General features: G+C 45.3%; 1 protein-coding gene across 1 annotated transcript in view; it reads right to left on the bottom strand.

The window, feature by feature from the left end:
- Positions 1 to 902, bottom strand: part of LOC144178932 (uncharacterized) — a 34,725-nt gene extending 33,823 nt beyond the window's left edge. Inside the window, exon 1 of the mRNA XM_077707083.1 lies at positions 611 to 902. Within this exon, the coding sequence (XP_077563209.1) occupies positions 611 to 757 (147 nt within the window). The 5' untranslated portion in view covers positions 758 to 902. The remainder of the gene's footprint in view (positions 1 to 610) is intronic.
- Between the last annotated feature and the right edge of the window lie 13,013 nt (positions 903 to 13,915).

A 13,915-nucleotide genomic window follows, 5' to 3' on the forward strand; every position in this document is an offset into this window, starting at 1 on the left:
TTTAAGCTGCTTTTGCGGTTTTTTCCCACATTGTTGAAACTAATTAAAAATACAACTATTGGTTTTAAGTATCAACGCTCCGCTTCGTTTTGCAGTAGCGCGGTGGTAAAGGCCTCCAGATGGCGCGAAAATATGAGGAGTTTCAGACAAGAAATAATTACCGTAAACATAAACAAAGAATGCGGAGAGCAAGACGACGGGCGTACTCTAGTGCCGATTGAGAAGTTTGGTGTAGAGCCAGTGCCGTAGTATTTGAATGTCTCATTTCTGGCATAAAATTATGGACTAGCCAACCTTTAACATTTTTCAAAACGTTACGTGGAGTTATTCACGTGTGCCGAAATTTTGTAGTGCCGAACCGTTTTGTTTTGGGCCTCCAATTGTCATCAAGGTGTGAAATTAAATGGGCCAAATTACTGAACTCCAGCGCTGAATTTCGTACTAAACCTAGACATCTTCGCTTCAGAAACTGGAGTAGAATAAAACATCATGGTGCCGAAATTTGAGAACAGCACTGCTGTGGGATTTGTTTATGTTGTCTAGGTACGTTTTTTGCAACCGCTCACCCGTAGAGGTAAAGAACCAGATAAAGTAAAAAAAAGCAATTTACCTTTCCAAAAATGCGGTTGCATTTGAGTTTGGGGATGATTTCTGGACCCAGGTTTCCACTGGGGAGGATCTTCAGTTTCTCCGACATGTCCATTTCTTCGCGCGCAGGAGTTTCTGCGACACGGCCTCCTGCTTCCCGTCTATACATGGTGCGGAGATGCGTGAAGGAGAGTTGCTAGAGCAGCAAGTATGGAGTAGAGCAGCTCTGGAAGCACGACCGCTCTTCTTCGGAAAAGAGCTCTCTCACGTCGCACGTCTACCGCCGCCACTTGCCAGTTGTAGGAAGTCGACCGCCGTCAGCCCGCACCCGCGTGCCTCCTCTCTCAGGGATTGCGCCTACATTGCGCAACACCGCGCCAACTCGAGGGCCAGATGTCGTAAATGCGGCGCCAGCGGGGGGTCATGCACGGCGCGGATCAGAGAGAGAGCGCCCTTTCTGTAGGCTTTGCTTGGTTTGGAACCAATTCTCGCGACAATCGTTACAATGCTATCGCTGAAGTGCGAAAACGTTAGCTTGGTAAGGCGAATGATGTACACAACAATGCCGTAGACGACATTGCAGAACGGGGAACGCAAGTTGCCCGTTATGTGCTTTAGATGTGCTGATGCATCATCCACTGCACGTGCTGTTTATGTGACATGGGCGTGGCGCTGGAGGAACAGCAAGATACTTGGTTACATAGCCCTGAACATGTTCACCAGACGTTCTCCTACAGTTGTGGATGGGAACCGTTTATGCAAATAGATACACGATGTTCTCTGCAATTAATAAGAAAATTAAGAATATGATGGCGGGAAATACGCGCGGAGCGGTATGTGTAGTCTGTCAAAATCTCCAGGGCTGAGGAAAATCATTTGTGTATATAAGGGCTGATAAAGCTAATGAGAGCCAAACAAGGGACCTAAATGATTTTACCTCAGGTCATTTCGACCTTTTGCTTGTACCCTCACGTTTGCGCTTGAGCCGGCCGCAAAAAAATTCCCATGGCTGCTTTGCCACATGGCACCAGAATCACCAATATCCTCATCTAAGGGCAAATATTTAAATTTACTTCATAGCGCGATGAGGCACATGATTTGACTGAAATTTTGCACTACGCCGTTATGTCCCGCAATGCACAACGTCCGAATGGCATTGCGTAATGTGACAGCACAGACTACATATCTTATGTAACACGTTATGCAAAGTTATTCACCTACTATTCTCGTTCGACTACATCTTTGCCTCCAGGTACGTTGTGGTGGAGCCGGTCCACGGGCAAATTCAACAGGAAGCCTATGGAGATCTCTAATCTTTAACTGGGCGTTGAACCACTGTAATCCTTGCAAATTTCACTTCAGTGAGACGAAAAAGTGTGAAGAAATTCAGAGCATTGTCTTCAAATGTACAACTATTTACGCCGCCTTTTGTCATCGTAAATTTTTCATAGCCACATTTGGCTGTGAGCTGCAACATATACGTGGGGTAGTTTCATTGTGTTAAAGTTTTCCCTGGCATTTTTCGGCATTGACGTACATTTACACTCATATAGCAATTAGAGGCATTAACGCAGCCAATGATGCATATTTGTGCAACACCAGGGCGTTACATCATGAGTTTGTTTTTGACAATTTTTTAGTCCTGTTTCCGTAATTCTTTTTCAGGCTTTTATTTTCATCTTCCTTTTTTAAGAGATGCGTATAAAATATGTATATTTGATCTCTTAAGCTCCCTTTATGATTTTTAATCTTTGCTTGTTTGCATTTCGTCTTTTTTTTATTTCGGTTACCCGATTAACTCAATTTACACCATCATAACGACCACACCAGTTAACTCGGTCGATTATGCATTTTGGGCAAATAGAGGGCGTTACATGGTTAGGGCTGTCAAGGAACTCGGCAAATGTGGTCCGCATTAAAACGGCGCGAATGTCCCGCGCCGAAATGTTGCTTTCCATTTAGTGCACAATGAGGCTGGACCAATCAGCGGGTGAGGCTTCACACAGCGCCGCCACCATCAAAGGCTTGACAACCACGCTAAGGACGTTTGACTTTAAAAATTACATTAGCATTCACTCCACTGGCGGTTCACTTTTTAAGGCGGAAGCCTTACTAAATGTCGTATGGGAAGGCGATCTTGAATGGCCCCGGCGTCGACACCAAAGGTTCAAACATCCGGAAAGGTCAGGCGCAAACAAACCACGGCAGCCATGTATCAGAAATGAGTAATTGTTGCCAAAGTTAATTAACTAATGATTAACAATTTAGTAGTGATTGGAAGGGTAGATTAAGGAGAGATTATTCGAATAAAGGAATGAAAGTACATAAGGATAAATTATGAAGGATCAATGATTGATTATTTATTGATAGTAATTATTGGTAAGCAGGAGTAATATAAATCAAGGAATATTAAGGTGAAAATAACCTAATTAAGGTAGGATTTAGGTGGTGTAAGATGAATTTAGGTGGAATAGAAGTTAAGTAAGGTGCAATAATGGGGGTTAAGGTTGCGTAAGACGCATAAATGCGGATTAAGGTAATGTGCATTAAGATAGAATATGGTGCATTAAGAGAAAAAAGAAGATTGAGGGTAATTAACATGAAATAACTGCGGTGAAGTAGCGTGCCCGCGGTTTGACGAACGAACGTATGTATAAAAGGTATCCCTCATAATAGAACGCCATACTTTCGCCTTCAGAACCCGGAATCAGACCTAGCTGCCCGGAGAATTGCTTGCACCGTAATGAAGGGGCAAAAATCGATTCCTAAGTCAGTGGGTATAAGGTATGCTTGGTCCGCCAACAGCAATCCTTTTGTTGCAGAAGGTGTTGCAACGCAAGCTTTATACTTACACTTGTGAATTTGAGCACTTTATGCGCTCTCTGCGCTAAAGAGCCGCAGCTGTAAGCGGTGGACTGTTGCCGTTAAGACAACAACAAAGACGTGTCAACAACGACACATCGCGAGTGTCCTTTTGTTGTAAGTCGGTCGAAAGGTGCTAGCTTATATTTCAGAATATTGGGAAATGAAGTGGGTTGCACCACTGAAACAAATGGTGAAGTGACGCACCGCCTGAACTAGTTCACGCGGTGCAGGTTAATCGACTTTAGCGAAAGTAAAACAAGATTTCAATCGCAATAGAACTTCTCTCCCGGCTAATAGTAACGTATGTTCTTAGAAATAAAAGAACAAAGACCACAACATTACTTAATTTGTAAATATAGACGCCGCCAGAAGATACTAGTGGTAGGAATGGGAAGATATTGATCCGAAGCACCAAAGTACCATAAGTTCACGAGTTGCGAAGGTGGCTTAATTCCTTTGCCCAGGGTTGGCTGCGCCATCTCAGGAGCGGTTATGCTGTGCGCCTGTGCTGTAAAACCTAGCGTGCTTAGCTGGCTTTGGAAGGTCACCTGTGATGGAATGATATTTGTTGATAGTAAACGCTCCGAAGCAAAAACTGCCCGGAAAAAAACGTTGGGTAAAAAAATTGGCCACCTTCGCAATTGAGAGGCAAAGACTGAGGAATTAGCTTCAACTTGAGTTTTCGCAGGTCTGGCACTTTCTTAACAAAAAGATGGCTAAGGAGCTAAACTTTCTTAAAGCAAATTGAGTTTAAATAGGTCCATAATCCACCATCCTAAAGTCCCAAATACAAACAATTACAGTTCGAAGCCAAAGTCTATTTCAACTCAACCAAAGTCCCAAGCTAACACTCGCGCTATTATTTGACAGCACTGTTGGCCAATAATTTGGCCCAAGCAGGAGTGGGTACAACGTAGAATATACGACAAACGTCACATAAATAAGGTCACACATTGATAAGAATGAATAAAAGATTGGTCCCCAAAATTTAAAAAGAGAAATATTTTTCTTATTGATACACTAAATTGGAACAAAGAAATAATGGTACAGAAAGCGAATTCCAACATTGAAATGTTTGAGGGAAGAAACTATACTTATGGCTAATTGTTTTTGCGAATATTGAAGCCAATGAATGTTGGTGACTGTGAAGAGTTTTCGTCGTTGCGGGAGGTTTTACATAATTGGGTAACTTTAATTTATTTTTCCTGAGGGACAGTTATTTAAGAATGCAATACGACTAATCTTTTTACGAGTTTTTAATGTGTGAATCTGATTATCGTGCCTTAACTGAGTAGGGGAGTTCTTCCTCTTGTATTTCCAAAATACAAATCTCACGGCTTTGCGGTTGACTCGTTCTAGTTGAATTTTATCTGTTTTTGGTATGTAGGCCCATATTACCTCTGCACACTCTAATTTACTCCTTACAAAAGTATTATAAGCTATAACCTTAGTACTGGCCTGGGCGCTTCTCAATTTTCTTCTGGCAAATAATAGCTTACGCATTGCGGACGCACAGGTTTACGATATATGGGCTTACTTTTTTAACTTGCTTGTGAATGTGACACCAAGGCATGTGTAATCATTCACATCAGAAAAGAATTAATCTTGATTTTATAAAAATATGTGCGCGGTAACGTTTTTGCGGTTATACGCATAAGTGCAACTTTTCCCTTGTTCACTTCCATACCCAATTTTTTAGACCAACCGTAACTAGTAGGAACAGCACTTTGTGGTGAACAATGATCATGTGGGGATAAAACTTGTTTAAAAAAATTGGGCCCATCTCCCCATGAGGGGGGACTCGAGTAAATGTGTCGCGTAGGGGGTGGGTGTATTGCGTTAACGTTAGAGTTTGGGGGGTGGTGGTGGGGTGATAGTGAATGTGTTAACTATTATTGCATATTACTATTAATTATTATTATTTCTTTCATATACTGATTATTACTGTCGTGATTTTGCGACTCGAGTCCCCCCTCGTGGAGAGATGGGCCCAATTTTTCTTTTTTTTGTGACGCAAGAAGTGAAGGCAAGGAGTGGGTTGTTGTAAGTCGTTATTTATTTATTTGTTGCTGTTGTCGTTGTATTGGACGCTGAGAACGACGGCTTTGTGGTCGCTAAAGTGTACTGTTAAGGGGTCTTTAAGCAGTGGTCGTGCGTTGCAGCAACTGGTGAAGACGAGATCGATGCAACTGCTGCCGTGTATCAGCAGCTTCTTGACGTAGTTTGAATGGGTCAAAAATAGAAGGCGTGTTCGTAGCCTTTGATTCTGTGTCGCTTTTGTGGCGCAGTGGGAAGAGCACCATGTACCTCGCGTTCCGCCCACGGGGTCGTGGGATCGAAACCAGGCGCCGATAACTGTTATTTTCTTTTACAGCAAAGCTGTAAATGGCTAGGATCCAGCAGATCGACTCCGGTACCAGAGCGATGTAGACAGGACTCGCTAGCGAGCGTAGCGCCACGTTGCGGAGCTCAATCAAATCCCCGGAATCGTAAAATTGCGCGCCACACCCCCGGGGCATGAAAAAAATTCATACAAAATTAAAAAGACCCTGGGGCCTTCATAAAACATGTGCCGTGAATACCATACTCGCGCTATAATAAATTTCCACCCACGTTTCCTGTGTGTTTTGTAGGTTGAGCAGTTTCGCGTGTGCCGTGAAGGGCCGTTCTGCGCAAGCGCGAGGGGCATTGGATTGGATTGCATTGGCTTGGCTTGGCTTGGCTTGGCTTGGATTGGATCTGGATTTGGATTGGATTGGATTAAAGTGGGTTGTGTTTGATTGTGTTTGTCATAACTGCGGCAGACGCACTGGCGCCGGCGCGTGCCCAGGTGTGCGCCTCAATTGCGCAGAAGCCAAGTCTGACGCTTGATAGCCGTTTCACGTGGCTCGGGAAGAGCCCTGCTGAGAATGCGTGAGGAGCAGTGACTGGACAGGACTGGACATTGTTCCTGGTAATAACCAGGAACAATGCTCAATCGCTAATTACAAACAAACATGTTTTGCTTCGTGCACCCCTTGGACTACGACCCAGTCAAACCTCACGTTGAAGCTCGGCACCGCTGCTTTGCTGGCCATCCCTCTTCACGGGGTGGAAGGGCTCTGAATTTTTTTACAGTGTAGGGGGAGGGGTGCGGACGGACAACAACGCTGCACCTGTTGTTGAGAGCGAGGAGGGTACGGGGGAGAGACGCGCACCTGTGCCTCGCCGCGACGCGCATGCGCAGTGAGTGTGTGGACGCCGCCGCCGACGGTCGAGTGACATCGTGCGACTAAGAAACAATCCGCGTTTAAAAGAACAGAATTATACACGAGCAACCGCAATGAAACGTCAGCCGGAATAACAGAAGCCAAGTCATTCACGTAAATTAAAAATAACAACGGTCCAAGTACGCTCCGTTGCGGAGCACCAGAAGAAACACCACATACATTTGAAAAACAATTACTACCATCAACGTACTGTTCTCTATTTATAAGTTAAACATGTACCCTTCATAAAACAGAAAAGGGAAGTCCTATAGATTCCAGTATGCGGAGCAGTTTTTGATGCGGTACCTTGTCAATAGCCTTGCTGAAATGCATAAAAATAGCTTCCGCCTGACCATTTGCATAAAAAAATACGCTATAAATTATTTGCAGACGACAATAATTTTGTATTTTTAGACACGCTTTCCTAAAACCGTGCTGAGAATGTGACAAAGAGAGGGTAAACTTTATTCAGTTTGTCAATTGTGAGAGATATCTTTTTCGCACAGAAACATGTGTATGTATGGAGCAAGAATATGTCCATTCAGCTCACTGCAGCTTCTTGTTATGGACGGAAAATGGTTATTTTTTAATAATAATCCATCACCTTTCTTGTACACAGGCACAAAAGGTGCGATCTTCCAGCTAGACGTTGGTTCACCAGAAGATAAAGAGAGCTTAAATATATGTTAGAAACAGGAGAGCTGTTCCGCATAGCGCCTTAAAAGGCATATGGGAATCAATGGGGTCCAGCTGCCTTTTAGGATCCAATTTCAATAACATCGAAGGTCCGCCTTGGCGAGTTATTTCTATTTGCTCATCCGAGTCATTACAAGTGGATACTACGTCATATTCGTTTACATCTGCAAAGACGCTCTGAAAATACCAGTTGAAATGTTCCGCAATTTTACCTGAATCAGTTATCATGCCACTCCTATATTTCATTCTGTCTGTTTCTTCATTTTGTTCCTTTAGGTGTTGCCAGGATTTTTCAGGGCAAAATTTAAGAAAATCGCTAAAATGTGCGAAAAATACCTCTCGCGCAGTGTTAGTTTTAGTTGACCCTTTGAAGGTTGGTAATTATTACGTGAGACACAGCTTCTGTGGGCAATTGGGCACGCTCCGGCACGTCATCCGAGAGTGCGATTTCACCGAGGACAACCCCCCACCCCTTACCCAGCATCCATCACCCGTCCCACAGCCCTTAACGAGCGACGGGAGACATTGCTAACCAGCCCCGCCTTGGAAGACCAGCTCGTCCTGATCTCCAAAGGCTAGACGACTGCGGAAGCATATTGGTCCCGTGAAGAGGGAATCACCTCATACGGCACGTAGTTGCCCCAATTCTGTTTTTTGTTTTGCTCAATCAAGTTATTCTCCCTCTCTCTCTTTGTTATTTTTCCCAAGTCGTTTTAACTTGCGTTTTGCATGAAAAATATCACGGTTAATCGAGGGATTTAAATGCTGTTTGTAAATTTTTCTGTTGGGCACAAAAGTTTTATTGCAACACAACACTGCCTTGGAAAACTGTTTCCAGGCACCTTCAACAGTTTCGTAAATAATAACCAGATGTTCATAGAGGTAGTCAATAATGGCAACATCATCTGCACGGTTTGTAATCTCTAGTAACGGAGTTTATTAGGGACCTTTAATTATTGACTGCGGGTTTTTTTCTTAAAAAGAATTCGTACTTATGGTCGATATACCTGGCTCTCTTGCAACACGTCCCTTTGTAAATGACGAAGAGAAGGTCTAAGATAGCACTTTCGCGTGTGTTTTCACATACCAATTGTTCAAGATTAAGAGCACATATGATATCAGGCAGTATGCCACCGGAGGATGAGTCAAGTCATTCCAACTGATTGACGGCGAATTAAAATCACCTATTAGGATGTTATCTTTGTTTTTAAACTATAATAGGCGGACCTGCAACTTGCAATAGCCAGGTCGAGGTGCGGATAAGTGTTGTGTCCTATTGATAGTATATAGACTGTTTCTTAGTGAGAAGCCATGCTCATGAATATATTAAAAAATTTTCGATATGGGACCTCGGGCGTCCATGCGATTAGAGCCCCAGGATGCATTAGGTGCGTTGAGGTCACCTAAAAGAATTAAAGGTGCGGGCAGCTCATCTACCTGGCCCTCAAAGTCTGGGCTCGAGAGCGGGAAGTCAGGAGGGATGTAGAAAGAGCATAATAGTATAAACCTATTGAAGATTATGGCTCGAATGGCAACAGCCTTAAGGATGGTTTTTAGTGGGATAGTGTGGCCCGCCAAGGATTTCCGGGCAATGATGGCCGCACCACCTGAGTCTGTACCACCACCATCCCTGTACTTCCTAAATAACATGTATTTGTGTGTTTGGAAAAATTTGGGAAAATTTGTGTGTTTGGAGTTTAAATGTGTTTCTTGGAGACAGATAACACTTGGCTGATTGGATTGCAATAGCTCATAGACGTCATAAATATTTTTAACGAGGCCCCAGCAGTTAAATTGGATTATACTTTCACTTCCCATAATAGATATTTAAGAGCTACTGGAGTGTGTGTGTGTGTGTATTCATGTTTTGTCTTTCGGGGCTTGTACTCTCGGAGGGGTTTGGGGCCTTTCTGTTGGCTTGAACATCGGAAACCGCTCCTTGCGCTGCGTTGCAGGCAGGAAAGGCCCGACGGTCATCTCATCATCAGATGTCCTGGGGATGTCCGGCGGACCGGGCTCCCTGGTCTTGGCACCCGTTCGGGTGCCCTTTGTTAGAGCCGCTACCGCCGAAGGTGTCGGGTACGCCATAGGTGGCACGGATGGTACGGCGGGGGTGGTAGCCGATGCGGGACCCCCGTGTTCATCTCCTCGGCAGCCTCCAGTGGAAGCAGAGAGGATGAGAAACAGAGGCCGGAGCTGCATCGGTCCCGACGGTGCCGGTTGCCACCACAGCCACTGCTGGTTCGGAAAGCTGTGAGGTGACGGGTTCGGCTACCTGTGGCAACCAACAGGAGGGGGGGGGGGGTGGCAGCGGGGCTAAGTCTGACTCCCGGTACTAAGTCCCTGCCGCAACAGACGCCGCTCCACCCTCCGGCGAGCTGCGCTGGCGTACCTCCCTAGCGGAAAAGAGGGGAACCTCATTCGCGCCTCTGGGAAAGTGATGTTCTCAGTGATCTTAACATTAATAATCTGCTTCTCCTGTTTAACTTTTCACGTTTTTGCGAGTAGGCTCCATGGGGTCCCTGGCAGCTGGCACAGATGAAGGTTCCCGATTAGCAGTTTTGAGAAGGATGGTCAGGCTGGACAGACTTAGCGCAGGTAAGTCGACCACGGCCAGAGTCTGTAGCATACCCGAAACGTTGGCACTTGAAGCGGCGCCGCAGATGCCGGATGTGCGGGTGGACAGAACAATGTATAAAGCCCCTGCATTGATGAATTCTGGAAGGGGGGATCGGTCAAAAGTCAGGATTATGCGTTTAGTTGCTATTTGCTTGTCATCGCGGCGTATGGATATGCGCTTTACAGCCGTGACGTCCTGATCCATGAGGCCTTCCAAAAGGTCGGCATCGGTTTCGTGAATGAGACCTGACTCCGAGATCACACCCTGAAAGCTGTTGAGGCTGACGTGGGGTGTGACTCTCATATCCAGATCTGCCATGCGGGTTTGCTTCAGGAGGATTGTGGATTGCTGCTGAGTTTTGACTTCAACTATCTCTTAACCAGTTCTGAGCTTTTTGGTGTCATATGTTTTGCTGAGGATGCCTTCAAGGAATTTCGAAACAAGACATACGGATTGAGAGGCAACCGGTTTTGATTTGACTACAGATTCGACGATCAGAAAACGAGGGCAGCTTTCTGGCTTTGGGAGAGCAATTGTTGGAACAGTGGGAATGCACCTTTGGTGCGGTCCCTTTTCAGGGACCGATCATATTTTTAGGAGGTCTTGGATTTATTATACGGCATATAGAAAATCAGGAAACGGGGGTACTTTCTTCTCTAACCTAACCCCCATAGTCAGAGAGGTTCCGGAGTTACCTTACTGGTAAACAGCCAGGGACTCCATCCGCCGGAGCTTGACCCCGGCTCCGACGGCCACCGTTTGTGGATTCTTACCCTCCACCTATAAAAACATCTTCACGGGTAGGTTACAAATAATGTTTGGGGTCTCGGGGTCAGTGGTGTCGCCAATACCGTCACCATGTTGCCCCGTGCGGGGGAGTGAAGATGTTGGTTGTGCAAGGAGCAGTCAAACTATAGGTAAGGGGGGTAAATGGATAGTAAACATCTCAATGGTGAAACCATAAGTCTAGAGTACGATATGCAGAAACTCCTTTCCATGCCCTCTCAACCAGCTCGCGAAAGAAAAATTTAGTGAACAACCGAAAAAATTTCCTGAACAAACAGCTCCGCAGTTCTTCTTCAAACTTTACAAGAATATTAAAATCTGAGGTTTATTTCGTTTACCACCAAGAAGGGCGACATCACTTACCCAGCATTCAGAAAAAAAAAATTAGAGCGACTTTGGCCTACTGGACAGCTGCAGAAATCGTGGACATTTGCGGCCAACTTGGAACGGCTGCGCTAAGGGTGGTATGCCGAACAACAACAACAAAAAAAAAACCCGGGCCTGCTCCACTAACGTGAAACCTAGGGAGGGGCGAAGCGTGCAGTGTACAAGTGTATTCTCGGTGCTTTGGTGTTTTTGTCCACGGAGATGAAACCGTAACGTGAAACCTTGGTAGAAGAGAAGCATGCAGTATTTGCCTGCATTCTAGGCGGCTTCGCGTTTTTGCCCACGAAGATGAAACCATTGGGGTAGATGTATACAGCTTTGCTGTAAGTAAAGCTGTAGACTGGACTAGTTGGTAATTCATAGTGAACAAATGTAGCGCAACAGAAACACAAGGGACGGAAAGAATACACACAGACGAGCGCTGTAAGTCTAGTGTGTTTGAAGCAAGGAGCGTTGAGCGCGAGGCGGTGGAAAGCGCGTGTCACAGTGTGGTATTTAAGTAGGCGTTTTTCCCATGGAAATGAAACGCCCTTGCGCGAGGCGTTGGAAAACGGGTGTCCCGGTGTTTTAGCACCGTTACTACATGGTACTACGACGACATCAGACGACAACGACGACATCAGACGCCGACAGTCCAGGCCCTTAAGGCGCTTTACCCCTAATACACAGGGTGCCATTTCGCGGTAGGAACAAGCGAAATAGGTGGCATATCGAAAGGCTCTTTTCTTCGCTAGATAAAGATGACCATAAAAGAAAATAGTTCATAAAAGTCACAACAAAATATTCTTACGGAGCATGCTTTCTTATTACTAACTCCAACCAAAGTCAGTCAGTCAGTTTCTAAGCTTTCTAATGAATACGCAAATACATCTCATTGAAATGTTCAACCGAGTACTATATAAGAGCGTGTTTCAACTAATTTTGACTATAGTTTAAAAACATGCCAATTTTTTCCAAACGCGACAAAATGCATGTTGCTCCATTTTGTGTCTAGTGTTTCACGAGATTTTTCGGTATTTTGCTTATTCATATAATAAATTCAGTCAACATTAATTACCAACTTCTGAAGCAACGAAGCTATGAAAACAATTCAATTTGAATGTTGCAGAGCGGTTTTCAAAACATCCGAATAAACAGTTTCCTTGTTTCTATCTATTCAGTATTAGCGTTTTTCAGCTTACCTATGATGCCTACGAAACACAAATTAAACACCACGTGACATGCCCGCTTGCGCATCCTAATTTCAATGCTCCCAAACGTTCCACGCACAAACAGCCATAGGTGTGGTTCCGCTTGAAAGGCGACAGGCCAGCGATATGGGTACTGGCTGTGCCATTTACGCCAGTGATGTGCTCCCCTCGCCGCAGTTCGTTATAGCGATTAGCAGACGCCGAGGGTATCGCTTGCATCGCTGACCTGACTCAATTTAAGCGACAGCCCACCTATGGCTGTTTGTGCGCGGAATGTTTGAGCAATCACAACGCGCAGGTGAGCATGTCAGGTGGTGTTCTTTCTATTTCATGGGCATCATGAGTAAGCTGAAACGCACTAATATTTAGTAAATAGAAATACGGAAGCTGTTTATTCGGACGTTTGTGAACCGTTCTTTAACATTACAATTGGAATATTTTGGCTATCTTTGCTGCTTTAAATGGCGGATTTCGCTGATTTTCGTATTACGCAAAAAAAAAAAACAATAGCGTGACACACTACATACAAAAGTGAACAAGATGCAATTGGTAACGTCGTCTTGAAGTGAATCGGCACTATTTTTAAAGTCTGGCTAAATTTAGCTGGAACACCCCGTATATGTAACTCAATGGGCGTGTTGCATTGTAATAAAGTACAATTTTGCTGAGGCTAGTAGGTACAACTGTTTATTGTAGAACACAAACATACAGCGAAATGACGGATGACAAAAACCATTTCCCCACCTTAAAATAATTTCACGTGCGCGAAAATATCTCTGCGAAAACTTTTTCCTCTTTTGCGCTGTAGCAGGCGAAGTGACATCATCATAACCTTCAGCAACACCGACCTAGCGGCTGCACGCGCTCACGTTGCACCCGCAGCCAGTTATAATAAAGCTGTCATTCCAATTTTACGTGCACTCTCCGATTTTTTGCGACGGCTTGGCAGCCGGAGGACCTCGAGGTCCATCACATGGTTCCGAAACCTGGCACCTCCCGGCAAGGCCTATCTTATGCTTGTCGTAGGAACTCAATGAGAAGAATGCCGGACGCACAACATACTCGAGACGTTGGACGACCACTAAAAAAAAAAAACAATAACTCAAAAAGAGATGTTCACAAAGATGGTTCAGTTAGCTTTCCGCGGCACTGGCTGGCGCCAGGCCCCCAAAACAGTTGCGTTAAGCACGGCTCACATGTATGCCTTGCTGGAGCACAGTGGTTGTCGAGGGTGAGGGTCGCAGAGCTTGGCCAGCGGTTTCACGGACAGGTCACCAGCGAGCTAGTGTGAGACGCTCCGAACACCTCCGAGACCAAGCAGACCAGGGCCCGGAAGTCGTGGCCAGGCCTCAGCAAACCGGCGGTCGGAGCAAGAGTGTGGGGACGCTGATGCACCACGAACGTCGGTCCCGCATCAGCAAGAACGTAACGGAAGACACGTAACGAAAGGCACATCGACCGGACGTCTGACGTGGGAATGCCCAATCCAACCGTGCCCTGTCTCGGTCACCCTGCGCTTCCCGGGTTCGCAGCTC

Source organism: Haemaphysalis longicornis, unplaced genomic scaffold (assembly GCF_048455015.1).
Source record: "Haemaphysalis longicornis isolate Haplotype H1 unplaced genomic scaffold, Haemaphysalis longicornis Haplotype H1 scaffold_4, whole genome shotgun sequence".
In the NCBI taxonomy this organism is placed as follows: Eukaryota; Metazoa; Arthropoda; class Arachnida; order Ixodida; family Ixodidae; genus Haemaphysalis; species Haemaphysalis longicornis.